The sequence below is a fragment of the Arvicola amphibius genome, chromosome 5 (assembly GCF_903992535.2).
Source record: "Arvicola amphibius chromosome 5, mArvAmp1.2, whole genome shotgun sequence".
In the NCBI taxonomy this organism is placed as follows: domain Eukaryota; kingdom Metazoa; phylum Chordata; class Mammalia; order Rodentia; family Cricetidae; genus Arvicola; species Arvicola amphibius.
The window spans coordinates 10,437,593-10,464,750 of record NC_052051.1 but is presented as its reverse complement, the minus strand read 5'-3'; the positions used below and the strand labels follow the sequence as shown (position 1 = coordinate 10,464,750).

Sequence of the window (27,158 nt, the reverse complement as noted above, 5' to 3'; positions counted from 1 at the left end):
TCACTTCCCCATGGATACTCAACAGGTTTTGGCAAAGGGGAACACAATAGTGGCCTTTACTGGAGTTTGTGCTGTGAGTCCAGCTATGGGCCTACTTGGGATACTTTAATGCTCAAAATAAGAGGTTTTAATCAATATTCATTCCTGTTAAAATCACCCAGAAAGATGGAAATTAAGACTTTCAATTTCTTTAGCAGCCAAAGTAAGGTGGGAAAACAGATATTCAGATTGTGTGTCTAAGTCATGATACACACCCATAATCCCACCACTCAAGAGGTGAGGACAAGAGGACCAGTAATTTAAAATCAGTCAACTACAGAGGAAGTTGGAAGTCAGCTTGGGGGTCTATGGTTCCCTGACTCTGTTCACTAAATATGATTATCAAGTATCCTAGAGGCAGATTTCTTGCAAGGGACAGGCAATCTAGCTCATGTATTTATTCAAAATCTAAATCATGTTACATGACCTGAAAACTTAAGCTACAGATAGAAATTCACAGATTTTTAAGAGTTAGAAAAGGTTGATATGGAGTACCTGCCCCAGTTGCATGGAGCAACTTATCCTTCATTTTAACAAGTAGAACATTTTTCTGGATGGAGAAAAATAGTATACATTTGTGTTATGTGGCAAGTTGAGGTATTGAAATAATGCAAAAACAAGTATTTTGAGATAAAACAAGATAAAATAATATTCTTTCCAACAGAAGTTAGTGCTCAAAAGGGAAAAACAGAACAGTAGCTCTGAGCCAACTGCTGCCAAGCTCTTTTCACCTCACAATGTACACTTTGCAGTTTTGCTTTCAGTGGACAAGATTCTCACCATGCTAAGTCTGTGTGCAGAGAGCACTACTTTATCTGGTTCAGAAATCTGAGATGTACTTTAAGGTCAGAGATTTTATTTTATTTTTTTTCAGTTCATACATAAACTGCCTATAAATGTAATAACCTTCCTTTCTAGTATCTAGGTAGAAAGAACATCAACCTTGTTTTACAGAGTATTTCATATTCTTTTTCATAGAAACTCCACACCATCATATCTGATGAAAGCAGCAACATTTTTTTACACAAAACCTATATACATTTATTTATAGGTCTTAATACAGCACAATGTACATGAAAATTGAGAACACTGCTCATTAAACCAATAGCTTTAAATTTTAACTTGAAATATAAAATGGAGTTTCTCCAGAGAAATGATCCGTAGGAAATGCACCTTACCTTTGGCTCATGTGTTAAAAGAACATTGATAAAAATCAGTGACTTGGGCTTCTCTTTCGTTTAATTGAAATGAACACAGAACTTATAAGTGAATAGTTTCTTTTATGTCGTAGCAAAGAGAGTCAATAATCCTTTCAGGAAAGAGACTATTTCATTTCCTCCCAACTTGGATTCACCGTAAACTCGATCCACAAATGATATTGGAACCTGGTTAAAAAAATATACATTAAAGTCAGTCTTCAAGTGATGATGTCACCAAGTTAGGGTTACTGCATTACAAGAGCAAAGCCTCAACCCGCAGCACCAGTCTGACATGGACATTGACAGTCGTAGTTCTTCAAGTAACTGACCCTTAGCATATTCATTATCTAAAAATAAGCCATCTAACCCAAATCTATAGTTGTCTGAGAAGCACTGATCCCCAATATGATGTTTGTCCATTCAAATGTCAGGTTCTATTTCCAGAAAAACCACACTTAAAAGTAAAATGACTTCACTCTTTTTCTTACTTCAATATAATGATCATGATAGTTAAATTACAAATTTCCTAATGTTCACCAGGAAGAGACATTCTGGGAGGGGGTGTTTTTCTTGTTATGAGTAAGGGTTTGGAATTAGATATGGGGTTGTCTCCAATAACTCAGCACCCAGCCGGAAACCTTGCCTCCAGCTGGTGTCTGTAACTCTGGACATTTACTAAAAAGAAAAGCAGCAAGGAGCTCATATTCTGAAGGAGGTCTGAGGTGCCAGAAACTTCACTATTTACAAGAAACCACACCTTGGTATAAATCGAAGTCAGACACACCCATCTGAATGTTCACGTTGTAGTATATGGACACTCCAAATAACCAGAAGTCTAAGACACCAGGAAAGCTGTGCTTTTGTAAACCTGTTTCTGGGGAGTAGGACATATAACAGTCACTCACCTCACCGATGGTGTAATTCAACTGTCTTGCTCGAACGATCATCTCCATCTGAAAGACATATCCTTTGGAGACACATTTTTCTATTAATTTCTGTAGAACTTCTTTTCGGTATAATCTGTAAGAAACAGAATATTTATGAACATATGGACATGTGCCTGTCATCTAGATCCTGAATTTTCACAACTCACTGGTGTCTATAATCTAAAACTCAGTAGTCCCTGCTGCATGGACAAGTTCTTAGAGTTTGTGTTCATGTGTCTTGGGCAAGAAGTACCTGCTAAGAGCCTGGAATACTTTTGAAAATGAGTTATTTGTAGCACAAACAATAAAACCCCAGAGACAGATATTGGGGTTCAACCTGAAGAACAGAAAAGTAAAGCAGCCAAATCACTAGAGAGATCTTTTAACTTTACCAAATCTTCAGACCAAAGGGGTGAGAGCTTGTCTCCACAAATCCTCAAATTCCACTGACTTCTTGTCTTTTCCCTTTTATTTTTTTTTTGGTTTTTCGAGACAGGGTTTCTCTGTGGCTTTGGAGCCTGTCCTGGAACTAGCTCTTATAGACCAGGCTGGCCTCGAACTCACAGAGATCCGCCTGCCTCTGCCTCCCGAGTGCTGGGATTAAAGGCGTGCGCCACCACCGCCCGGCTAAGCACCTGTACTTTTGAAATTACTTTTGAAGTGGACATGCTGGAATGGCAGAACTGACAGATGAAGTTATGACATGTACCAAAGTGATGAGCAGCCCAACAGTTAGCAGGCTTGACTACATGGGTTAAGGTCCTGAGGACAATGAGGTAGCCCCAGGAAAAGCAGCTAATACTATAGGTGAGCTAGGTTAGACTAGGCATCACAGGATGGAGGCCAGCCTGCAGACTTCTGTGAACAATAGAGGTCACAAGCACTTGCTGTATGCAAATCCCTTAGGTCAAGCACACCTTGACATTCAAGCACATGGCTCACTCAGTTTATAAAGATGGGGAAGACACGTGGGGAATAGAATCCAATCCTTTTGTTCAGGAAATCTAAGCAGCAGGAGGCGTCAGTCTTTAGAAGGGGTTTTATTTATTTAAAACAGTAGGCAGGGAGGCTACAACTTCTTTTTAGATTTTAAGTCTCTTCTCATGTGCACACAAATGCATGCTGAAGTGACAATTTGGCATAGCTATATTCTCTGAAGATAAATGGAAGAAAGTCACCTAGATACCAACTCTTCCTCTAGTCTTACCCTAGGCTCCTGTATCTTTCAGATTTTAAGCATGGGTAAAACAGACTACACAGACTCATTTATAGAAAAGCAGGAATGGTAAGAGCTGCAGGCTTTTCTGCAAAGGATGCTGTGGTTGAGATATGCACATGCTGTTCTCCAGAGTGCACCAGTAATAGCCATGCTTCCAATGGGCAGCCAAGCCCAGCACTGAGTTAAACATGCATGCCAAAGCCCTATATTTGACTTGGAAAGCAGGACTCTAACACACTGCCTTTAACAAGGTTCTCTGGAGTTCCAGTCTGCTGACCAGTCAGTGTGGAAGAAAAGCTCTTTTTTGGGGATGTGGGATTGTTGAGACAGGGTCTCTCTATGTGGCCCTGGCTGTCCTGCAATTTACTATGTAAACCAGGCTGGCCTCAATCTCTGGGATTTTCCTGCATACTGCGATTAACATGCTCAGCTGGGAATGCAGTTCTCCTAACAGCTTTTCTCCCCTTCTTCCTCCCTCCCTCCCTTCTTCCCTTTCTTTCCCCTTCCTTCCTTTCTTCTTTTTGGTTTTCAAGACAGGGTTTCCTCTGTGTAGCCCCGGCTGTCCTCAGACTCAAAGAGGTCTGCTGGGATTAAAAGTATGTATGACCACTGTTATTCTTTTGGTCCCCGCCCCTTTCCATGCCCACTCCCAGTGACCTCTGGTCTCTTGGGGTCATCCTGAATCTTTTCTCTTCCCTCTCTCTCTCTTCTCACTGTCCCCCTTTTGCGTGTGCACACGCGCCCCCCCCTCTCTCCCTCTCTCCCTCTCCCCCTCACTCCTTTAATAAAGCTTTATGTCTATTTTCTGTGTCTGTGCCGTTAACCCGCAGCTGCACCGCCTGTTCACCCGCCGCCCTGGTCAGTCACACGTGTTCCGCAGGTCTCCGCGCAGCTGCCCAGATACTAAGTCTTTAAGAATAAAATTGGTGCCAAAAGAATAACAACCACTGCCTGGCCTCTTAACAGCCTCTGAATGCAAGGAATCAAGGGAAAAGTTCTAGATATAGAAGAAATACTGTACCTGAAGCTTCCTGTTAAGTCTGACGCTCCTGGTCTCAGCAAAACCTGAGTTATAAAATTGGCCCCACGGCTGCCAAATGAATCAGATTTTCCTTATTAATATATTTAGCAACAAGAAAAACAATGTCACAAATGCTAGTCATTAATAAATATGATATCAGTTTCACACAAAAGTTAATTCTCTAAAACAGTGCAATGAGATCTGACTTTTCAAGAAAGAGTAGGATTTTTACCTTTGTAAGTAAAAAAGTAAGATAGAAAAGAAACCTGAAAGTCACTGCCCTGCCTTCAGGGGGGAGATTGCTTTCCAGCATATATACACAAAAGCTTGGGCTTCATCCCCGGCACTGCATGGACAGTGGTGGTAATGACTGCCTGAGTTACAAGAGACACCGAGTTTCTCTTTCTTACTTACACACACACAGACACAGACACACACACACGCACGAACACACAACTCACTCCCCTACCCTCAAACAAACTTTAGGTAGGAAGAAAAATAAGTCATTTAAACCTATAAATGCTTTGACAGAAAAGATTTGATAAAGTTTGCAGGTAGAAAAAGATAAAAGTTTCATAAGAAGTGTCTTTTTCAGATTTCAGCAGATTGACTTTACACCTAGCATGGTGGCTCAAGTTTACAATGGTAGCACTCAGGAAGCTAAAGCAGGAGGATCACAAACTCTGAAGAAAAACAGCATAAAAGCGGGATGGGCGGTGGGGTGTGCTCCAGGTAGTATCTGGATACCATACATTGTACTTTGATACACTATACACTGACTTAAACTGGAAATGTATTCTCCTGGTTTTTGGAGAATTGGGGTGGTGCTAATTCCATCAAAGGGATCATCCCATTATTTTCCAAACTAATCACCTCCCAAAGACTCCAAAACACTGGGGTGGGGGTAGAGGGTCTCATTAACATAGGAATTTGTAGGTCACACTCAGTCCACAACAATGGTTCTAGACTAACCAGAACCCACTGCTATATTAGCATTTCAAATGGTATCAAGGGTCTGAAAAATGTGGCTTTTGCAGGGTATCCATTTTAGCATCACAGGTTCAGAAAGGTTTTCTCGGATAGCCTGGAGGTGGAGAGTCACATTCCAAAGCCCAAAACCAAGGCTTCCTTAGGGAAGATCACTTCAAAAACACAAAAACAAATAAAAGCAAGAAATAAACAAAAAAACACAAACAAACAAAAAACAGGGCATTGGTGGCATTAGGGCAGAGGCAGGCCGGATCTGTGAGTACAAGGCCAGCCTGGTCTATAAAGCGAATCCCAGGACAGCCAGAGCTACGTAGAGAAACCCTATCTCGAAAAACCGAAATAAATAAACAAACACACATCACAATGTTAGAGACAGCAGCTAGGATGATGGTTACCAATGCTAATGAACATTTTTCCAGTTTTCAGTTGCATCTAAATTCTGTGACACTATTCCAAGACACAATGCCCCCCTCTGAAACAGAAACTTTAGAGAGCATATGTTTCATTGTTGTGGTACTTTAAATGAGAATGAAGTTGTGGTACTTCAAAAGAGAATGACCCCACAGATTTATACATTTGAATACTAGGTTCCTAGTTGATAGAACTGTTCAGGAAGTATTAGGAGGTGTGGCCTTGCTGGAGAAGGGTGTCACTAGGGATGGGCTTTGAGGTTTCAAAAGCTCATGCCAGGCCTGGTCAATTAGTCTTGTTCTGTTCTCTCTGCTCCAACTTGCCTGCCTGACTGTTGCCATGCTTCCTGCCATGATGATCATTAACAAGCCTTCAGTTAAATGCCTTCCTTTATAATTTGTTATGCTAATGGTGTCTCTTCACAGCAATAGACTACTACTGAAGACAGAAGTGTCTGTATTACTGTGTAAGATTATTTTTGGTTTGGGCTTTTTGTTTTGTGTGAGACAAGGTCTTTTACCCAGACTAGTCCTGCCCCTACTTCAGTGGCTGGATTATAGAAATGGATTGTTACATGTAGTTGATATGCTAGGGACTTCCTGGGCTTCCTACATATTAGGTGATCATCTCCAGCCCCCACACAATGTTTCTATTTTGTTTTATTTTCTATTTATTTAAGACAGAATCCTGTTATGCTGCCCAAGTTGGTCCCAAAAGCCTGTGTTTAAGTCTTCCTCCTGCTTCAGCCTCTGCACATGGGGGGACAACAGGCACCTGTCACACTGCCTAGTGATGGTGGATTTTTAATGAACGAGTGGAATCCTTGTATGACCTTGAATTAGAATGTTTTGATTAAAATGTGTTAAGTCACTTAGTCTGTGTCTGAATTCATTATGGACCACTTAGGAGACCTAAGCCTATACGGTACAGACAGTAACTACTATCATCAGATGCAACTAAATGCCCTGACTAAAAGGTGAGAATGTGCTCATGATTAGACTTCCCTAATTTTAATTAAAAGGTGAATGAATGAATGACCAAGTTCAAAATGACTTTAGAGATTAATATAACTCATTTTCAGCCTCAGCTGAGCCTGCCTCCAACCTCTGGAGACTCCCAGTCATATAGTCTGTAGAATGGGTTTGAGAAGGCCAGAGTAGAAGTGTGAGTTCCTCTCCTTCTAAGATTTCAGTGTTTAGCAGTATTGAAAACTACTACTTATCCAATCTCTTTATTTCACAGAAGATTAAATCTCTTAAATGTTTTAAATGACTACCCCAAGATTCCACAACTGAGGTGAACTTAATCTTCAATTAGATAAGGCAGCGACAGAAGATATTACTGGTAGGTACAACTCTCTCCTTCCTATCACCCTGACACTGAGTGGGGTACATGGGTATCTAAGTTTCTTATGGGTCTTCACACCAAGAGCCATACTATTATTCCCCTATGTGTTTATAGAAACACTGATCTACTGTTTGGAGCCCTAGCAGTAGATGGGGAAATGGCTCAGGCAGAAAAGTGTCGGCCTCAAATGCACAAGACACCAGTGGGATCCTCAGAATTCTCACTGAAAGACAGGTAGAAACCCGATCTCAAAATATTAAGGTGGAAAGTGCCTGACACCTAAATGCCTGTGTTGCACACGCCCCTGACCTATCTAAAACATACACAGACACGCACACAGAAACAGTCATCAGAACTGAGATGTCTCAGACAACCAACAGCACTAACCGCCTGGTGTGTGACCTGCTATCTTAGCCAACCCTGTGTTGAAGGAAGCAAGCTGCAGGTGCAAGGCCACGGGAAGGCAGTGGAGGGGCTGCCAGCCAGCCCAAGGAATCCTATTCAACTTGGAGATGGGTTGTCAGATAGTATTAGAAAACTAGAATGCTGGCTATACGATGAGCAAACCTTTAAAAAGGCAAATATACAAGGTAACACAATATTGACAAACATAATTTTAATCAAGGTCTGTCTGACTTAAAAGCTGCTATCATCAAGTGCTGGATTTACTAAACACAGTTATTCCCAAACTGTATTATACAAAACTGCAATCAAAACAGTAACTCTACTGTTGCAGACCAGGGCTATCAAGGGTTCTAATAACAGTGCTGATTTCTCCCCAAAAAGTCAAAGAAAAACTCGTGGCAAAGGAAAAACTGTAGGTAAGACCTTATCTGGGAAGTTTGTCAGCAGTTATAACCTGATCCTACAAACCCACCAAAAGCCCTGACTGTGGTAATCCAATCCTAGTATTCCATCTATTTTCATAGTTCCCCTGTAGAGAAATCACATAACATGCACACATACATACCTGATTAGCTTTCTTTTCAAATCCCAGCCGTAAACACCCCCATTTCCTTTGTAGCGCGTTCCAGAGACAATATCAAAATTACCCTCCTTTTGTTTCCTGTGGGCAAAAAAATAACTCCATTAGATAAAGTTCTTAGGCTTTCAACAGGCAGCTTCACAAACCTCACGATCACGTTTTAAGGGAAGCAGACGTCTCGACTGTCCAAAATGAGTCTTTCAAATCTAAACTATCTTGAATTTTCTTAAAAAAAATTTTTTTTAAAGTTTTTTGATACAGGGTCTCTCTGTGTAGCCCTGCCTGTCCTGGAACTTGCTCTATAGATCAGGCTGCCCTTGAACTCAGAGAGATCCACCTGCCTCTGCCTCCCGAGTGCTGGAATTAAATGTGGTGAGTTTTATTAAAAATTTTAAAAAGTTTTATGTGTATGGGTGTTCTGCCTGCCTGCATGTCAGCATACCATGTTTGGCCCAAAGGAGCTGGGTCTCCTGGAACTGGAGTTACAGACTGGTAGTAAGCTGCCACATGGGTGCTGGGAATTGAACTTGGTCTTCAGGAAGTGCTTGTGACCAGTAAGCCATCTCTCCAGTCTCTTTATTTTTCTTATACTGGAGCATGAGCCCAGGGATTCTATCTGCTGAATGCACCACATGCTGGCTCCAAGCCCTTCTCCACTGTCCAGGCCTCTTCTGCAGGAAAGGCCAGGAACCTCCAGGTTGTTGTTCCTTATACAAAACAACAAGACATCCATTTTCCCACCAACAGTTTTGTTGTAATCATTAACTTAGAATCCAAGTATGTATCAACATAAATCAATAGAAACCTTTCTAATTCTTAGACTGGGACAAACAACACTAATAATAATAAAAACAAGGTCTCACTATATAGTCCAGGCTGGCCTTGAATTTATAGCACTTTTCCTGCCACTGCTTCAGCAATGCTGAGGTTACAGATGTTGCTGCTGTGCCCAGTACTTCACCCCCTCCACTCCCTCTCCCCTGGGGTTGAGTCAGGGTCCACGCAAACCTGGTTGTCCTAGAATACTACGTTGACTAGGCTGGCAATGAACGACAATGATCAGTTCAGTTTGCTTCTGCCTCCCTAGTACTGGGATTAAAGGCTTGTGCCACTATACCTACCAAGCCCACTCTCTTTTTTTTTAAGACAAGGTTTCTCTGTAGTTTTGGCGCCTGCCCTGGAACTAGCTCTTGTAGACCAGGCTGGCCACAAACTCACAGAGATCCGCCTGCCTCTGCCTCCTGAGTACTGGGATTAAAGGTGTGCACCACCACCGCCCGGCAAGCCCACTCATTTTTAACACTTGCAAAAATGGTTCAATTCAACTCAGATACTGGTTGTTTTTTATTACCTTGATAGAAGCTAGAGTCATTAGAGAAAAAGAAACCCCAACTAAGAAAATGCTTCCATCAGACTGGTCTGTGAACAGCCAATGGGTATTTCATGATTGATGATTGCTGAGGAAGAGCCTAGCCTACTGCGGCTGGTGACATCCCTGGGCAGTAGTTTTGGGATACATAAGAAAGCAGGCTAAAAGGTCAGTTATACAGTGTTCCTTTTTGGCTTCTGTTTCAGTTCCTGTCCTGACTTTTCTCAGTGATGGAATGTGACCTGGGATGCAAGATGAAGTAAATCCTGTTGTCCGGAGTTTTTTTGGTATCACCAGCTCCCTAATGACACGAAGACTTATTAATTTGGCTCAGGCTTGTTCCCAACTAGCTCCTCTAAGTTAAATTAACTTGTTTCTATTAATATACATTCTGTCATGTGGCTCTTTACTGCTCCTCCATTTTGTATGTCTGACTTCCTGTGTCTTACTGGCAAAATTCCTGAGCCTAGATTCATCCCCTCCCCTCCCCAGTTCCTCTCTTCTGGGAAGTCCCCCATAACCTCTCCTGCCTAGCTATTGGCCATTTAGCTTTTCGGTAAACGAATCACAGTGACACATCTTCACATAGTATAATAAAAAATTCTGAAACAAGACCCTCTCCTCCCTAAGTTGCTTCTGGTCATGGTGCTTGTCATAGGAATATAAACCTGACTAGGACAGGGACTCTTTTCACTGTCCCTCACCTCAACAGAATCACAACCAGTAATGTCAGAATAAAATTTCTTTAAAATAATCAGCATGCTTAGACTTTCAAATGGAATATACTAAAATGGCTAAGACAAAGTTCATGCATCTTGACGTATTCCCACATTACTTCCTAGAGAGGCTCTGTCTATGACTCACCTCCTTCAGCAGCATTGCACATGTCCGGCTTATTATTTTACTTGTTCTTTAAAGCCTCCACCTCTGACAGACTTAACCCGTGACAGGCACCTTCACAATCACAACAGGATGGACTTCTCTCATGCTTTACTGGCCACATAGAAATGGTTTCCTTTAATTCCCTCTTTTAAGCTGTGGCTGCTGACTGACAACGTAGTGAGGGATTACACTGTGGAATCAAGATGCCTAGAATCCTGGTACTCCTGGACCAAATCCTATGGTTTATGGTCTTTGACTATAATAAGTCAAGCCTAATTATAGACAACAAGGACTTCATATTTTCCATGTTCTGAAAGTAAAGAGAATAGAACCACCCACTGATGGTTCCTAAGAGCTCCTAATGTAAGTCATTTAGTCATAGGCCTATATGAGTTTCAAATCTCTATGTCAGTTAAGTTTTGATAGAAAAGTTAAAGTGGCATGTATATTTTAAATGAACAAACTGAATTTTAAATTTCTAATATTAGAAATATTAGAAAAAGGCTGAAAAGATGGCTCAGCAGTTAAGAGCAGTGGCTGTTCTTCCAGAGATTCTGAGTTCAATTCTTAACAACCACATGGTGGCGTACAGCCATCTGTAACAGGATGCCCTCCTCTGCTATGCAGGGTGCTCATGTAGAGTGCTCATATGTAAAATATAAATTTAAAAAAAAAGGGCTGCCCCCCCCCCCCTTACCAAAAAAAAATTACTAGAAACAGTACCTACCTGATAAATTCAGGAATAAATTTGGGCTGAAATTTGGAAAGAATAAACAGAAAGTCAGCAACATAAACACCTAATCAAGAAAGGCAAACTAGGCGTGGTAGTGCATACCTTAGCATTCAACGCATAAATCAGGGGAATCCCCGCATTCTTCAGACTAGTCTAGATGACATAGTAAGGCCATCTCAACATAGAATAAAACAGAACAGAGAGTGGGGAGGCCACTTACATGGTGTGAGAGGTCAGCATCCATAATGATGACATAGTTTCCTGTGGCATGCTTTATTCCATGAATATAGGCAGTTCCTAAAAATGAAAGTAGTTAGACCCATTAACAAAAATAACCAGAAGGACCTGGAGAGCTGGCTTAGCGGTTAAGAGCACTGGCTGCTCTTCCAGAAGACCTGGTTCTAGTCTCAGCATTGATATGGCAGCTCACAACCACTGTAACTCCAGCTTCAGTGGATCTGCTGCCCTGTTCTGGCCTCTGCAGACAATTCATGCACATGAGCATAGACATACATAGAGGCAAAACACTCATATATATAAAATTTGAAAAACAAGGGCTGGAGAGATGGCTCAGAGGTTAAGAGCACTGACTGCTCTTCCAAAGCTTCTGAGTTCGATTCCCCGCAACCGCATGGTGGCTCACAACCATCTGTAATGAGATCTGGTGCCCTCTTCTGACCTGCAGACAGAATACTGTATACATAATAAATAAATAAATCTTAAAAAAAAAAATTAAAAAAAGCAAAAACAAAAGCACACCTGAAAGGCTTAGATCTGCATTGAAATAGGAAAAGAAATCACTTTGCATTCTAAAAGCAAATATATATATATATATATATATATATATATATATATATACTCTAAAAGTTGATGGAGGATTCTCATTAGCTAATAAACAAACTGCCTTGGCCAGCCCTTAGGTGGGTGGAGTAGACAGAACAGGAAGAAGGAAGTGAGGTAGATGGCTCAGTCAGATGCCACGCCTCTCCTAAGTTAGTCAGACCGCTGTGCCTCTCCTCAGAGAGATGCGAGATGCGATGAAGCCAGCTGCCAGGCCAGACATGCTGAAACTTTCCTGGTAAGACACCGCTTGTGGTGTTACATACATTATTAGATATGGGTTAGTCAAGATGTGAGTAAGAGGCTGAAAATAATGGGCCAGGCAGTATTTAAAAGAATAGTTTCCGTGTAATTATTTCGGGTGTAAAGCTAACTATGCGGGAGCCGGGCGGGATGAAAAGCAGGCCTGCCCATAGCTCCTCACTACAGAATGGCGCCCAGACGTGGTTAATTGAATCTACAGAAAGCTTGAGAAAGCTTGGGAAAGAATAAAGTAAAGCATGTTTTCTTGGTCGCAGCAATTTCTCGGGTCTGCTCTGCTCATCTAAGAGAGGCTTCCTGACTCAGCTTTAGCTGTAAAACCCTGTAGCTGTTTTAAGAGGTCCTGCCAGGAAACACTTAAATGGTGTTGATGAAAAGCTGAATGTGTGTTTTTCGGTTTTCAGCCGTATCAGGAAAAAAACCTACCATTTAAAAATGCCAGCTTTCTGGGCTGTCCTGCCAGGGCAAACTCTTTCAAACAGGCAGTCCTGACTATGGAGCTTTTGATTGTTTGACACTGTTGCAGCTTGCTTGTTGGCAGGGACTTTGAACGGCCACAGAGTTGCGGTGATAAAAGGTACCTCTGCCATGAGGCTGGAAAGCTACGGAATGGGCTGGATCTAGCTGTCAGTCACGGCTTTAGTCCTACCGATATTGTTTGGTAAATTAAAGACTCATGAGATTAGAAAAAGAGAGAGATATACAGTAAGAAAGATTCAAAGTCGAAGAAAATGTCTACATGGTTTACAACGTGTTAAAAATATACGCAAGCTAAAGGTTAAAGTTCTAAAAAGTAAAAAAGAAAAAAGGAAGTAGCTAGGGTGTGGTGGTACACACCTTTAATCCCAACACTTAGGAGGCAAGGTAAATTGACCTCTGAGACATCAAGGGGCAGAGGTAGATTGACCTCTAATGACTTCAAGGTGTGGTAACACACACCTTTAATCTGAATGCCTGAGGCAGAGACAGACAGATCTCTTTGAGTTCAAGGTGTGGTAGCATACACCTTTAATCCCAGCACTTGGGAAGCAGAGACAGTGGATCTCTGTGAGTTCAAGGACAGCCTGGTCTAAAGAGTTATTCCAGGACAAAGATATGCAGAGAACATGTCTCAAAAAATAAAAGTAAAAAATAAACGAAATAGAGGCTAAAATAAAGCTGCACAAAGATGGAAAATACACAGAGAATCTTGATGCTGTATAGTATTATGCTCTCTTTGAATTGTTTGAATGCTGAGGAAGGAGCAACAGCTGCTAAAAGATATTTGTTTACAAATGCTGCTGAACTAATCCAAGATAGATATTTTGAAAATACCTTGACTTCAGAATTTGGATCTAAGGATATGATACTTTGGAAAAGAGATTCTTCTTTTGTTTTTACAGAAAATGAGACCCTGTGGATTGCTTCTATCCCAATATGGTATGATAGACCATGCCCGCTGAAAGGTTGCTATGAATATCCTCAAAAAATTACTTCACCCAACTGATGATTGAGATGAAGCTGGCATACAGGTTACACCATGAAAGATCTGATTAACAGCATCCCCATTCAGCAAGAAGCAGTTTGGAGAGAAATAACTGCTCCCATATTCCCAAATATTGTTTATAAATATTCTTTTACATTTAAAGGGGGAGAAGATATAGATATGAATAATTTGCATTGGTATGGATTTTAAGGTCAATTTTGTTATATTTCTGATCTTGATTAAGCTATTGTGATTGTATAGTTCATTTTAAAATGTATAATTAGGAAATATAGGTTGTTAATGAATAATCATCAATAATAGTCAAGCTTATAGTCATGTTAGTTAGATTTTTCTAGATATATAGAGATATATTTTAGTTAAATAGGCATTCTTCATATCTTTCAAAAGCTACGGAATATGGCATTTTAAGTGTTTTAATAACTTAGGGTTTTTCATGACAATGAGACACATCTGCTCCTGGCAGCACCAATCTACTTTAAGAGGAAGATGGGAATCGAAGAGGCTCCTTATGGAGTTTGATAGCCATTTGGGCAAGAAACTGCTCTTGCCTGGACTGTTGCATAAACTGAACACAAAGAACCAGCAGAGAGAGGACTGCTGAACTTGTCTAAAGGTGAGATGATTCTTTGGGATTCCTGATTCATGAAAGAGTCTGCAAGACATTCTACAGGACACAGCAGATACTTACTGAACTGCCTTTGATATTTCCTGCTTTATGGAAATGTCTGCTGGAAACTATGGGCCTGTAGGCCGAAGATCGATGCCCCAACGGTACAGAGAAACTTTGGGTGACTGTCCAGGCAGCGAGATGTCTCTCATTTCTAGAGTTGTGAAAGTTGCTTATTTCTCATTTACATAGGTAATATTATATCCTTCCGGAGTCTTTGATGGAGTTGAAGAATAGATAGATATAGTTTTCCTTAGTTATGATAAAAGATAAAGTAGATATAAATACTGTAACTGTAATTCTTACTTGATAACTGTTTTGTTATATGTAATTTTACTATGTTAAAGTTAAAACATTTTTTTGTTTAAACAGAAAAAGGGAAAATGATGGAGGATTCTCATTAGCTAATAAACAAACTGCCTTGGCCAGCCCTTAGGTGGGTGGAGTAGACAGAACAGGAAGAAGGAAGTGAGGTAGATGGCTCAGTCAGATGCAGACCGCTGTGCCTCTCCTCAGAGAGATGCGAGATGCGATGAAGCCAGCTGCCAGGCCAGACATGCTGAAACTTTCCTGGTAAGACACCGCTCGTGGTGTTACATACATTATTAGATATGGGTTAGTCAAGATGTGAGTAAGAGGCTGAAAATAATGGGCCAGGCAGTGTTTAAAAGAATACAATTTGTGTGTTGTTATTTCTGGGCATAAGCTAACCATGTGGGATCCGGGCAGGAAGAAAAGCAGGCAGCTGCTCCTAACTACAAAAAGTCTAAAAGTCACCCTAACCAGCTGTTAACTCTCCATATTCAGCAGGGCTGTACACTTGTATTACAAACACAATCAAGAAGGTAGTTGGACACCCATCCTCCATTCTGATGCCAACTTAAAAAACAGAAAGCAAAACAAAAACCCAACCATCCCTATATTTAAAATTAGAAAAAAAAAAAAAAAAAAAAAAAAAAAAAAACCAAAAAAAAAAACCTCTTTTTTTTTTTGGAGTTGGGCTAGGTGGGGGTTTCACTCCTTGAACTCAGGAGATCTTTCCACCTCAGTCTCAAGGTGCTAAGAGCCATCATGCCAAGCTTCCAAAGTTTCAAATTATATAAACATCATTATATGCTTATGCTCCCTGTCCCCCCGCCCAAAAATAATCCCAAAACACCAAACCTTCTTGCTAACACTTTAGTGTCTTCTTGAGAGAAGGCCAGGTTTCTCAGAGTTCCATATGTACACATCAGCTTCCAGCCATGCCATCTTATCTATTTCTTAAACCTCAAATATATTCCAATGACCGCCCCCCCCCACTTCCTGACCCTCTAACAAACTACTGCGCAGTAAATAGCACGAGGTGTCTAACTACATCACTCACAACCAGGGAAGGCTCTGAATTCCTGTTTCTGCCAGCGACTCCCCACTGTGACTACAAGGCACACAGGCTGCATAGCCCTACCTCAATCTTTCACCACTCTGCCTCCACCTTCCCACTGCTCTAGGCACTACCTTCTGGTCCCAGCTTCATTTCCCAGCCAGTTTCCCTCCACTCCAAGTCAGGCTCCAATTTGTCAGGTATACTAGTCGTCTCCCCCCACCCCCCCCCCCCCCCCCCCAGCACACAGCCAGGGGCCCAGCTATCTTATTTTGCCATATCTGTGCAGAGTCTCCTATTCAGGGCTTGCCTGACTAGCTATGTTGGGATGACTGGAATCTCTATCCTGAGCACCATCACAATCCAGAGCAGTCGGGTTTCAATGACTGATACCAGTTGAGCATTTCAAAATGAGAGACTTCCTGACCTTTCTTTTTTTTTTTTTTTGAGACAGGGTCTCACACTATGTTGTCTGGAATTTGTTATGTAGACTAGACTAGGCTGGTCTCAAACTCATAAAGATCCACCTGCATCTACTTCCTGAATGCTGAGATTAAAGGCATGCACCACCAAACGTGGTTAGGGAGGCTTTTCAATGTCCCAACTACTGAAAAAAAGACATGTTTGAGGTGACAGAAATGCCAAACTCCTTATCTGATCCTTGTACATTGTACACAGAAGCTAGTGTCACAGTGTGGACAGTTACTAGAGATCAATGAAAGCAGGAACAAGTTCTAAAGACAAAACACCACAAGCATCTCATTTAGAGTGCTGAGCTAACAACTCTGACTGATTGACTCTAATGTTTTCACTGACTGTTTAAAAACTCTGGCTTTTTTTTTTTTTTTGGTGGCATTTCTCAAATCATTTCAATCTCAGAGAATCCGTGGACTTAGAAGCTCAAGCATTTGATGCTGCTAGCAAGTTCATTCTTCAGGACAGAAACCTTTTCTTTTCTCTTCTCCATGTGTATTTGAAGTATGCAAGCTTTCCCTCTTTGTGGGAATGAGGTATGCATGCGTAAGCATGTGGAGATCCAAGTCATACTCAATCCTTCTTTCACCTCATTTATTAATGCAGAGTCTCTCAATCAAATTCAGAGCTCACTGATGTGGCTAGTCTCACTCCTCATTCTGGGGTTGAATTACATACATGTGAGTCACCACGTACACCCAGAATTTCTGGAGATCTGAACTCTGGCTCTTATGTACAGGCAAGTACTTTCCTTAACTATGGAACCATGTCCCCAGCCTCGGGATAACAGCTTCCTCTGTTAAGGACTATGAATCCAAGTCATTTCAAGTTTCCTCTCAGAATCACTGGGCTCATCTGAAATACTCTAGAACAGCAAGTGGTTTTCAAACCACATGGGTCTTGACCACTTTGGGGGTCAAATGACCCTTTCAACAAGGGTTTAGTATCAGATATCCTGCATATCAGATATTTACATTACAATTAATAACAGTAGAAAAATTAAGTTATAAAGTAGCAATGACATAATTTTATGGTTGGGGTCGCCATAACATGAGAAACTGTATTAAAGGGTCAAAGCATTAGGAAATTGAGAATTACTGCCCTAGAATGTTGTTTAAGGTGAAAACTTTTTCATTCTTAGAAATAATCACCTTTTAGACTTACCATTTAAAGACTTTGCAAAGTATATACTGATCACTGATGTACACCCTCAGACACATTCCCTGGCTCTTCCTTTATCTAGGCTACATTATACAGAACCCCACTTCCCAGGTTCTTGTCCCTTGTGTTCCAGAGTTTTGGGAGGCACAAGTAAAGAGTGCCAGGAGAAACCAGGGACATCTAAGTAACCCCCTCTGCATGGCATCTAGCATCAGCTGAGCAGCTCCACACTCATCTTTGCCCTCCCCACATTCTGCTCCCTCCTTCTAAACTAATCAGGTTTCTGAGTCCAGCTTTAAATCAGGCTTCTGAACAATGTTTTCCTTGTTAACTAGAATCCCTGCACTAAATATCTGATTTGGACAGAATTACAATGGCTTATGTTTCGTTGAGTCTGTCCTGATTGATACAGGCAATCCAAGTGAAACCATTAGGATGTCGTGGAGATCACTCAAGGCTGACTATACCAGACTCTTTTTCCAAACTGGGAAAACAGTGGCAAATATGACTAGGGCAGGTAACAGGAAAGGATTAAAGCCCCTACCTACCGAGGCCCAGCTTCTTCTCCCGTGGTCTTAGGAGCTGCAAAAAAAAGAAACAACATATCAACACAAAAAGACAAAAACATTTAAAATTTTATTTTACTCCTATAAATGCATACTCAATACTATAGTTTCAAGGATCATTTCTTAAGTTTTTTACTATAAGCGCAAACTCATTTAAAAAGATTAGTTGACTTTATTAGGCCTTGAAGCAGAGTATATTCAACATTTTTGCCCAAAGTTAAAAAGGCATTTGGGGGCGGGCGATGAAGCCTACTATCATGGAGACCCCAACCCTCCTCAGCACTGTGTAGGCTACAGTGTAACACCAGCAATCCTGCTCTCCTCTGCACTGTATAAACTATGGTGTAACAGCAGTAGTGCCAGCGTTTGGGAGGCAGGAGCTCAAGCTCAGAAAGGCTGAGCCAACCCAGACATTAGGATGCCTATATCTAACAACAAAGCAAGAAAATAGTCATCACGCCAGCTAGTTGAACAGTCTCTCTGCAGCTCTTATCTGTCTTCTGTATTCCTTTACTCCATCTTCCTCTTCCATGCAGCTGCCAAGACTTACAGTTTACTACCATGAAGTCTTTCTTTGAAACCTTAAAAAAACTGTCCTCAAACTTAAAACAGTCATAAAATAACGAATACGTGTTAGTTATAGTTGTAAGGTTTACACCTGCAATTCCAGCATCTGGGAAGCTGAAGCAGGAGGATTGCAATGAGTTTCAGACCAGCCTGGGCCCCGAGGGGGGCGGGAGGAGAAAGGAGGACTGTCTGGCTATCCAGAGAAACAATGATTATAAATGCAAATTTTCTCCTTGTGTTTTGTTCGTTTATTGAGACAGGTTCTGACTATGTACCCTTGGCTTGCCTGAAACTTGCTATGTATCAGGTTGGTCATGAACTCAGAGATCCACTTGCCTCTGCCTTTTTCTTTAGTGTTGGGATTAAAACAGTATACCACTACATCCAAAAAGGTATGTGTTGAGGCCACCATGGACAACTTAGTGGTAAGACTCTATCTAGAGAGTTGGGGATACAGCTCAATGGTAGAACAGAGCATCTGCCTAGCATGTGTGAGGCCCTAGGTTCAATTCCCCAGTATCACAGGGAAAAATCTCTAGTTTTCCTATGCTGATCAACTACCATTTCTTAAAAGACAAGTATCCAGAGAGTCTCCAGAGACTTCTGTTTCTCTGACAATGGTTCTCTATCTAGAAAAGGGACAATGCCAAGGGGACATATAACAATATCACATACATTTTAGGTTGCCAAGAAGGGAGGGAAGTTGCTACTGGCATTGCTGTGGTACAATGGTCTTGTACCCTGTAAAAATTTGTCACTTGTATTGGTTTAATAAAATGCTGATTAGCCAGTAGCTAGACAGGAAGTATAGGTGGGATGACCAAAACAGGAGAATTCTGGGAAGAGAAAAGGCTCAGTCTGCAGTCGTCACCCAGATGCAGACGAAAGCCTCACTTATGAAAGGTACTAAACCATGTGGCTAACACAGCCAAGAATTATGGGCTAATTAAAGATGTAAGACTTAGTTAATAAGACGCCTCAGATACTAGGCCAACCAGTTTATAATTAACGTAGGGCCTCTGTGTTTCTTTGGGACCAGGTGGGACAGAAACCTCTGTCAACATAGCATCTTGTGTGTAGAGGCCAGAGATGCCACTAAACATCTACAATGAACAGGGCAGGTTCCCACAGCAGATCATTCAGCAATGTGTGCAAACTAAGAAACCCTGGACTGCAATGAACTGCAAACACAAATGACACTGCACAGCTAACACCAAAACATGTTTTATAAATCTGTATTCAACTGTGTGCTTTTGTCCAACCTATCCAAAGCAGAATTCACAAATAAAACAATCCCAGCAACTGTTAGTGAAGTCACAGCTACGCCGTATCTTTCTTTGCAGGTGTACATGTATGTTTGCATGCTGGGGTTACAGGCACCTCTGAGTTGCCTGATGTGGGTACTAAGATCTGAACTCAGGTCCTTATAGAAGAGCAAGAACTTTCTCCAGCCCATACACCCCTCTCTCACCCTCATACTTAAAATTTTTAGTAAGAATATCTTCTACAAATTAAGCTTAGAACACATTTTAATAATTATTTTTTTTAAATATTTATTTATTTATTATGTATACAATATTCAGTCTGCGTGTGTGCCTGCAGACCAGAAGAGGGCACCAGACCTCATTACAGATGGTTGTGAGCCACCATGTGGTTGCTGGGAATTAAACTCAGGACCTTTGGAAGAACAGACAATGCTCTTAACCGCTGAGCCATCCCTCCAGCTCCACCTTTTAATAATTATATTAAGAAAATTTTCTAGTAAGATCTAACTCTGTTTCAAAAATAATATCGAATTCATGAAGCCACTATAAACTTGCCTCTGTGTCTGCCCAAGCCGTTCCTCCAGGAGGACAGGCCTATGGTGGCGTGAGAATGTCAAGTCTGGGATTTTGAGATTCTGGAAGTATTCCCCCCACTCACTCTATAGGAAGAAATGTAACTGCCTCAAGCCCTGAAGTCACTCCTGTCTCTCTGCCAACAATCACCTTTCTTACCTACAATTTCCGAGCTGCAGGCAGCACTGTGTACAAAGTGTATGCAGGCCCAGAGAAGGGAGCGAGCAAGACAGAAACCCAAGAACTATTTCCTGATCAGCTCTATAACATACCCCCCAACACAGTATCATATTTCAATTTATCTTTAGAATCCATCATAAAGCCAGAGGTCAAGCCCACTCTTTTGTTGTAAAATTACCACTAGTCCACATATCAGATCTGTGCCTCCTTTCCAGACTTTGCTCCTTACTACCCTTCCCCCACAGAGAAAGGAAAGGGTCTGTGACTTACAATTCTGTCTGGCCCATAGATCTTTTCCAGCTGTTCAGCAACTTCTCTTGTCCCATCTGGGCTTCCATCATCTATGATTATAATTTCATAGTTGATTGCACTAAAATAAAATTTAAATTTATATTAATGTTGGGTGATAATCTCTCCATTTTTTAAGTAACTTAAGTCGAAAGTCAGGAGAGTCAGGATATTCAAGCTCATTTCAGCTCTAGTGATTTTCACAGACAGCCTGCAATACCAGAAATCCTATTTCAAAATAAACAAAGCAAAACAATACTTTAAATGACACTAGCAAACTTACATTAAAAAAAACATCTGAAGCTGGGCGGTGGTGGCGCACGCCTTGAGGCAGAGGCAGGCGGATCTCTGAGTTCGAGGCCTTCCTGGTCTACAAGGGCTAGTTCCAGGACAGGCTCTAGAAACTACAGGGAAACCCTGTCTCAAAAAAAAAAACCCTCAAAAAATCTGGAATTTATCTGATTTAATTTCACTTTTATTTTTATTTTTGGTTTTTTTCAAGATAGGGTTTCTTTGTGTAGCCCTGGCTGTCCTGGACTAGGCTGTCCTGCAACTTAAGAGATCCACTTGCCTCTGCCTCCAGAGTGCTGGAATTAAAGGTGTGCGCCACTACCGACCAGCTATTTCACTCTTAAATTTACTTTCCATTATATTCACAGAATAGTTTCTACTCTAAAAACCAATGAACATTTGTTGTCTGGAGAGTAAATCCTACCTACTATACACATAATCACCATTACACACCCACCCCCTTTTATAAGGCATAAAGGGGAAGGAAAAGGAAGCAACACCTTCCTCTTGCTCCTGTTTGGTTGGAAATCAACCAGGAAACAACAGACTGTTAAAGGTTGTGAAAATTAGCCCTGGCAAACTTGGCAGGAAACAAAACCTCAAAGTCAAGAACAGATGCAGCAGGGACTGGGGAGATGGCTTGGTGGGTAACAGCACTTGTTATACAAGCAACAGGACCTGAATTTGGATCCCCAGCAGCTACAAGAATGGGTATAACTAAGCACTCCTGTAACTCCAGCACTGGGGGTGGGTGGAAGGTTGAAACCCCCCAAATAAGAAAAGCTCTAACAGAGACCCTGTTTCAAACAATTCAAAGTGGAGATTGAAAGAGAAAGGGAGCAGATGTTCTCTGTTCTGCTAGCCTGTGTACACACCCAGCCCACAACACACACAGGAGTAGTGACCCTGACCATGACACAAAAGATGTTGATTTTGGGAAAAGGTATGTCACAAAGTGAAGTCTTTTTTGTTTGTTTGCTTGTTTTGTTTTTTGTTTTTCTGAGATAGGGTTTCTCTGTATAGCTTTGGAACCTATCCTGGAAACCAGGCTGGCCTTAACTCAGAGATCCGCCTGCCTCTGCCTTGATGCCACCAATGTCCTGTTTTCTATTTCTCTGGAGTGCTGTGATAAAGCATGCTCACCACTGTCTGCTGTGAAGTCATTCTTAAGCAAAATTCCTCCCTTCCGATTTCAAACAAGCCAGAGGGTCAGGTAAATGAAAAAAACAGAACTAAATCTGAGATGTAGCTATTCCTCTTAAACCTCATTTTGATTCCAGAACATCTACTTCATTGGCAGAGCTCCATTCTCTAGCACACTGACTCCCAAACTACACAAAAAAAGATACCCCAGAACTTTAGAAGCTGAGGCATTCCAGCTCAGACCGAGGTTACAATGTAATGAAAGGGAGCAGGGAACTGGAGTGGGGAGGTACAGAGTGTTGGACTCATAAATTAAACAGGGCAAAAATACTGTAAAATCAGTATACAAAGTCAGAGCACATTAAAATGTTACGGTTAAATTCTCTAATTTGGAAAAAAGCTGGCAGAACCAGTTTAAAAAATAAAACCTAACAAAAAAAAGTATGTATTACCCATGGAAGGGCCACTATATGTAAACTGATTTTTATTCAGATATAATCAAAAGAGCACTCCTAAGCCTGGCCAGTGGTGGTAGCAAGCCTTTAATCCCAGCACTTGGGAGGCAGAGGCAGTGAGATCTCCAAGTCTGAGGTCAGCCTGGTTTATAAGAATGAGTTTCAGGGCAGCCAGGGCTACAAAAAGAAACCCTGTCTCGAAACACCAAAACCTAAAACAAAACAAAACAAAACAACAACAGCAACTCCAAATAGACAAACAACAACATCAAGCCCAGCAATCCTGGCCCTGAGTGGTGGTGCACCCTTCAGGCCCATCCAGCATTTTGAGAGGCAGGCTGTTGTTGACTTCCAGGCCAGTCAGGACTACGTAGTTCTGAGCCCTTGTCTCAAACAAACAAGGCAGTCTACGGCTTGCAATTGCCAATCAGTATGGTGAGTTTGGGCTTTCTGTAAAGAGAAACTACGTATCAAGCATTTTGTTTTGTTTTTCTGAGACAGGGGCAGCTAATGTAGCCCTAGCTGAACCTGAACTTGCTACATACAATCTGTCTGCCTCTGCCTCTTTGCACCACCCAGTTTGGCATTTTTCTGACTGCTAGACAACATGGGCACAGCGTCCTCGTTTGTCTTTGAAAAGCAAAGGCCAACGAACAAACAAAAAGCTCTGGAAACAACCTGTGTTCTCTGACAAGACTAGTCTAAATAAACAGCGCTCTGCTACGGCATCCTACCTAACTTGCAAAATCACGTTTGTGTACGTTGATAGGAAAAGATCGCTCAAGATTACCATAGCATGATGACACTCATCTGCCCATCAAACAGCTGACTCCATACTGCTCTCAGGAGGCATTTTATTTAGTTTACTTAGGAGACCTTTATAAAAAATTGCGTAACACTTCCAATGTCAAAATTCCCGTTTGTAAGGGACAGGAATGGGGCTCATTAGAACTCTGCCTAGCACTAAGCAAGGCTCAAACACACAAACTAACAAGACCCAGTTCCTAATGGTGCCAAACAGCGCTGGGCGAGGGTGCTCTCTGCCTACTCATCAGCACTTCCCTGACAGCGCAAACATCAAGCTTACGTAAGCGCTCGGCCCCGGTGTGCGGGTGAGAGCGCCGGCTCGGGACGCCCGATCCTGAGCGCCTGGAGAGGGATGAGGTCAGGTTTCAGCCTCACCCCCGAAGTAAAAGCCGAGCCAGTCCTTTCACGAGAAAGGCGGGGGTGGAGGAGCGGAGGCCAGAGCGAGCCGTCACTAGTGAAACGCAGATCTCGCCAGAGACCTGAGCGGGAAGGAGAGACGCACGGGAGACAGCCTCGGGGCTGTCCGCCATGGCTTTCCTCGCTGGGGAAAGCCTCGAGCAGGCTCGGGCGGGAGCCGAGGCCGGGCCTCGATGGGTCTCCTCGCGCGGCCAACCGCCGCCGCGCAGCCCGCGGCCGGCAACACGCGAGAAGCTTCTTCTACCTCTCGGAGAAGCTCTTCACCAGCAGCCACACGATGAGCGGCAGGTTCTCGCGCTCGTTGTAGGTGGGCAGAAGGACCGAATACTTGTCCTGTCGCGAGGAGCGGGCCTGCGGCGGCCGCTGAGACGCAGCACCGCGGCGACTCGCCCCCATGGAGGCCATGACGGGTCTGCGCGAAGCACCGGAAGCGGAAGTGCGTCACCCGGCGTGGAGCGTACCAAATTCCGGGGCCGGAGGGAGTCTTGGCTCGCCTAGGCCTCAGTGTGGGTCCCTGGAAAGACTCCGATTCTTCGACTATTTCAAGTCGCCTCCGAAGGGCTCTTCCGGAAACACCTATTCGTTTTATTTCCTCAGGCTCTAGGAAGCGTCTTAGTCTTCCCGTAGCTAAGAGATGGGTAACCGGAAACGGAAGTCACTTCCCGGCTACTTCCGGAAGAGACTGTCATGGCCGCCCAGGAGGACGTAGCGGCGTTACAGGATGAAATTGCCCGGCGCGAGGAAGAGCTGGCTTCGTTGAAGCGGAGGCTGACTGCAGCCCTGGCGTCTGCGCCGGAGCCCGAGCATCCGGTTCCGTTGCCACCGCTGCTGCCCAAGGCCGAGTTGTCGCGGGCCGAGATCCTCCGCTACAGCCGGCAGCTACTGCTGCCGGAGCTGGGCGTGCGTGGTCAGCTGCGCCTGGCGTCGGCTTCGGTGCTGGTGGTGGGCTGCGGCGGGCTGGGTTGCCCGCTGGCACAGTACCTGGCGGCGGCCGGCGTGGGCCGCCTGGGGCTGGTGGACCACGACGTGGTGGAGACGAGCAACCTGGCGCGCCAGGTTCTGCACGATGAGGCGCGGGCCGGCCAGGCCAAAGCTCGCTCGGCAGCCGCCGCGCTGCGCCGCCTCAACCCGGCCGTGGAGTGCGTGGCGTACGCGCGCGCGCTCAGCGAGGCCTGGGCGCTCGAGCTGGTCCGCGCCTACGACGTGGTGGCCGACTGCTCGGACAACGTGCCCACGCGCTACCTGGTGAACGACGCGTGCGTGCTGGCCGGCCGGCCGCTGGTGTCGGCCAGCGCGCTGCGCTTCGAGGGCCAGCTGACAGTCTACCACTGCGACGGCGGGCCCTGCTACCGCTGCGTCTTCCCGCGGCCGCCCCCGGCCGACACGGTGACCAACTGCGCCGACGGCGGCGTCCTCGGCGTGGTGCCCGGCGTGCTGGGCTGCGTGCAGGCGCTGGAGGTGCTCAAGATCGCCGCCGGGCTCGGGCCGTCCTACAGCGGCAGCCTGCTGCTCTTCGACGGCCTCGGCGGCCACTTCCGCCGGATCCGGCTGCGGCGTCGCCGGCCCGACTGCGCCGTGTGCGGGCAGCAACCCACCGTGACCCGCCTGCAGGACTACGAGACCTTCTGCGGCTCCTCGGCCACCGACAAGTGCCGGGTCTTGAAGCTCCTGGGCCCCGAGGAGCGGATTTCCGTGACCGATTACAAGCGGCTTCTGGATTCCGGAGCGCCCCACCTGTTGCTGGACGTCCGGCCTCAAGTGGAGGTGGACATCTGTCGTCTGCCGCACGCCCTCCACATCCCTTTGAATAAGCTGGACCGGAGGGATGCGGACAGCCTGAAGCTCTTAGGGGATGCCCTCCGGGAAGGGAAGCGAAACTCGCAGGAAGGGACGGCTCTCTCTGTGTATGTGATCTGCAAACTGGGAAACGACTCTCAAAAAGCCGTGAGGGTCCTGCAGTCCTTAACGGCAGTGCCAGAGCTAGACTCTTTAACCGTTCAGGATATTGTAGGGGGACTCATGGCCTGGGCCGCCAAAATTGATGAGTCGTTTCCACAGTACTGAGGGGGGCCGCATGCAGATCACATGGATGGTTGTGATACCTTGAGGATCTTCAGTCACGTAGGGAAGAGCCTGGGTCCATGGCCTCTGAACAAATAGACTCTTGCAAGGAGGTTTTTGAGAAAGCAGGCTAAAATTGAGAGCTGCCTTGTGTCTGGAGCCCTTGTAACAGTGTGTCTTCAGCATATAGCATGGGATGTGACAGAGTTTTTGTTTCCTCTCTGTTGCAATCAAAATGAGCTCTGGGCCATCCATTTTATACCTAGACTTAGGACACAGTTTTACTTCCTCTGAGTCTAATCGGATTACTCGCAGATGGTACACTTGCATTCAGCCCACTAAGGTATTCTTTGGGAGGCTGGAGAAGTGACTTAGCACTGGCTGCCCCTTCCCATAGGGGATCACTCGTGTGCTGGCTCACAACTGTCTGTAGCTCCAGTCCCATGAGGTCAGATGTCTCCTTACCTCCTCCGGCACCAGGCAGGATCTTGGTGCATAGGCATAAACGCAGGCAAAAACACTCATAACGTTTTAAAAATCTAAAGAAAATGCTTATAAAAGATATTTGAGTCTTATTTCTAATTAAAATGATAGGTTATACACTGTAGACATAGATAACTACAGAGTGTTTCCATTATCTGGAAATTGGTCATTCTAGAACCTGCTATGAATATCAGAGTGCAATCTTGATAGCAAAATAAAGGAAACTGATTTGTGGACCATCAGCTTCCCTTAGAAGTTGCTAGCATTTTTCTTGTACTTAGCTTCTGTGTCCACCGTAATGCGCTACACATGAGACATTTGCTTAACTGTGCATTGTGGTTGTCCTGCTTTGGAATCTTCTAGTCCAAGTCCCAGCCTTTTGCTCCTACCCCTTTGTCTACTTTGATTCCATCTACTTTATTTCTGAATTTTTATGTAGGTGTTTTTATGTTTGTTTACAAGGTAAACAGTTTCACTAGGCCTGTTGGTGCAGGTCAGTCTACCTAGCTACTAGAGGCTGCGGCAGGAGAATCACAAGTTCAAGGCCTATCTGAGTTACAGAGTGTGTCCAAGGTCAGCCTGGGCAATTGAGGGAGACCTGTCTCAAAATAAAAAGAAAGAACGGGGTAAGGGTGTATGTAGGTCAGTGGTAGCAGGCTGAGGAGTTTGGGCTTCATTTCCAGTACCAC

At 43.6% G+C, this 27,158-nt stretch overlaps 2 protein-coding genes across 4 annotated transcripts; one reads left to right on the top strand and one right to left on the bottom strand.

Moving 5' to 3' along the window:
- Window positions 1-878: 878 nt before the first annotated feature.
- On the bottom strand, window positions 879-24,722 carry Dpm1 (dolichyl-phosphate mannosyltransferase subunit 1, catalytic). Of its 3 annotated transcripts, none has more exons than XM_038329636.1 (9): window positions 24,170-24,530; window positions 20,795-20,894; window positions 17,922-17,955; window positions 11,342-11,418; window positions 11,116-11,141; window positions 8,123-8,218; window positions 4,405-4,473; window positions 2,144-2,258; window positions 879-1,424 (listed from the first exon to the last, which is right to left on the bottom strand). In XM_038329636.1, the coding sequence occupies exons 1-9, from the start codon at window positions 24,328-24,330 to the stop codon at window positions 1,320-1,322; spliced, it is 783 nt and encodes a 260-aa protein (XP_038185564.1). In that variant the 5' UTR covers window positions 24,331-24,530; the 3' UTR covers window positions 879-1,319. The 3 variants fall into 3 exon arrangements, 2 of the variants coding, with proteins under 2 accessions (XP_038185564.1, XP_041910997.1); XM_042055063.1 differs by lacking the exon at window positions 24,170-24,530 and adding an exon at window positions 23,884-24,144; XR_005285375.1 differs by lacking the exons at window positions 879-1,424; window positions 2,144-2,258 and adding an exon at window positions 8,580-8,844 and having other exon boundaries at window positions 24,170-24,722.
- Mocs3 (molybdenum cofactor synthesis 3) lies at window positions 23,801-26,795 on the top strand. The gene has a single exon (XM_038329635.1). It carries the CDS (start codon window positions 24,613-24,615, stop codon window positions 25,987-25,989), a length of 1,377 nt encoding a protein of 458 aa, XP_038185563.1. The 5' UTR covers window positions 23,801-24,612; the 3' UTR covers window positions 25,990-26,795.
- The last annotated feature ends 363 nt before the right edge of the window (window positions 26,796-27,158 follow it).

What these genes read in the sequence shown, in the direction of transcription:
- Dpm1 (XM_038329636.1), bottom strand. Translation starts at nt 24,330, where the DNA reads ATGGCCTCCATGGGGGCGAGTCGCCGCGGTGCTGCGTCTCAGCGGCCG. An exon ending in TCTATGGGCCAGACAGAATT is followed by an intron (nt 17,956 to 20,794) that starts GTAAGTCACAGA and finishes TTTTTTTTGCAG; the next exon opens with CTCCTAAGACCACGGGAGAA. An exon ending in GACTTAACAGGAAGCTTCAG is followed by an intron (nt 2,259 to 4,404) that starts GTACAGTATTTC and finishes TGTTTCTTACAG; the next exon opens with ATTATACCGAAAAGAAGTTC.
- Mocs3 (XM_038329635.1), top strand. Translation starts at nt 24,613, where the DNA reads ATGGCCGCCCAGGAGGACGTAGCGGCGTTACAGGATGAAATTGCCCGG.